The 1,736-nt window shown below is 61.2% G+C and overlaps 1 protein-coding gene across 1 annotated transcript in view; it reads right to left on the minus strand.

The window, feature by feature from the left end:
- Nucleotides 1-127: 127 nt before the first annotated feature.
- The window catches only part of LOC103797262 (nuclear envelope pore membrane protein POM 121-like), a gene marked incomplete at both ends in the record, with an annotated part of 8,303 nt that continues 6,694 nt past the window's right edge, over nt 128-1,736 (minus strand). The window contains 2 exons of the mRNA XM_009069460.1: nt 128-1,356; nt 1,680-1,723. Coding sequence (XP_009067708.1) covers nt 128-1,356; nt 1,680-1,723 — 1,273 coding nt within the window. The remainder of the gene's footprint in view (nt 1,357-1,679; nt 1,724-1,736) is intronic.

Below are 1,736 nucleotides of genomic sequence, written 5' to 3' on the forward strand. Positions count from 1 at the left end.
TGCTGGTGCCAAAGGAGCCCTGAGCACTGGTGGTGCCAAAGGCTGGTTGGGCACCGCTGCCAAACGCTGGCTGAGCCGCTGCCTGCGTTGGGGGGGCTCCAAAACTGAACGGGGGGGCAAAGCTGACAGGGCCAGCAGCAGGCTTGGTGGCAGGTGGCTGGCTCTCAGCAGCCCCTGAGCTGAAGGCAGGCTGGTTCCCAGCACCAGGGTAGGGGGGTGGTGGCTTCGTGCTGGCACTGAAGGAGCTGCCAAAAGCTGAAACAGAGGAACCGAATGTCAGCGGTGCTTGAGCTGTGGTGGCTGGGGCAGAAGAGGTCAGCGTGGTGCTCCCAAATATGCTAAAGCCTGCAGTGGTGGCAGCAGCTGTCAAGTTTGAAGGTGCCTGGCCAAAGGCAGGGCCTCCTGGGACACTGGTGGTGGCAGTGACCGTGGCTGGAGGTGGCTTCCCAAATTGGAACACAGGCCCTGGGGTGGCAAAGCTGGTTTCTGTGCTGGGGGCAGAGCTGGTCGGACCCCCAAACAGGAAGGGCTGTGCCACGCTGGTGGAGGTGACAGTGGTGACGGTCAGGCTGGCAGCAGGGACAGTGGAGGCAGGGGGGTTCAGTCCGAAGCTGAAGACAGGTTTAATGGTGGCATCAGTGGAGGAACTCTGGGTGGTGGCAGTTGTAGCTGCAGTGGTGAAGATGACGCTGGGAAGACCTGTGAATCCTGCCAGGGTAGCTGTGGAGGCTGCTGCTGGCTCTGCAGCTCGTTGTGCCGTTGGTTTGAAGGCAAAAGGAGAGACTTTCGCTGGAGATGAAGCTGTGGTGACACTGCCAAAGATGGGCTTGAACATGGTGGTGGTGGAGGACGTCGAGGAAGGCCCCAAGCTCACAGACACGGTGGCAGTGGTGGAGGTGACAGCCGTGCAGGCTGCTGTGCTCTCACTCTTAGGCACAGCACCAAAGATGGGTTTGAAGACGGGGGCTGTGGTGGGCATGGCAGTGGTCGTGGTGGGCACAGCAGTGGCTGTGATGGGCACAGCAGTGGTCGTGGTGGGCACAGCAGCAGCCACAGTCACTGCTGGCTGGCTGGCAGGAGGGGTCTTCAGCATCCCAAACAGGATGCTTGGCTTTTGGAAGGAGGGAGGCTTGCTGGGGGTCTGGCCCAGCTCCGTGAATGAAGGAGGTGCCAGGCTGCTCGGGGGCTGCACCCCCAGGGCAGGGGGTGCAGTGGGGGTAGGTGTGCCCAGCACAGGCACAGGTTTGGTGTCAGCAGAGGTGGCAGGCAGAGAGCTTGACTCCAGTGACACTGTGGGAGCAGGAGGCTGTGCAGCTGATGGAGGTGGCTGAGACACTGCTGCAGCTCCAGTGGAGTCTGGAAAGGGGGAGAGAGCTTATTTAGGGACTGGGGGGCACCTACAAACAGTCCACCCTTCTGCCAGGCACCCACGCACTGCTGCCAAGGCTCCTGGAGCAGCACCCACCATACCCAGCCCTCCATGCTTATTACAGTCCCCAGCAGAACCAGGGGCTAAGTGTCCCCAGATGTGTCCCCTGAAGACCTGCAAGTCAGCTCTGCTGCCAGCAGAGCATTGGAACAGGGGGTTTATCACCTGCCTCACACAGAGGCAATGCATAGCTCCTGCTGCACCTGCTGGGCTGTGTCAGTCCTGCTCCTGGGACCCTCCTCCTCCTCACCTGCTGCTGTGGGTGCAGCTTGGCTGCTCTGCATCTTCTTCAGGCTGTCCAGGAACG

The sequence above is a fragment of the Acanthisitta chloris genome, unplaced genomic scaffold, assembly GCF_000695815.1.
Source record: "Acanthisitta chloris isolate BGI_N310 unplaced genomic scaffold, ASM69581v1 scaffold1602, whole genome shotgun sequence".
Taxonomy (NCBI): Eukaryota; Metazoa; Chordata; class Aves; order Passeriformes; family Acanthisittidae; genus Acanthisitta; species Acanthisitta chloris.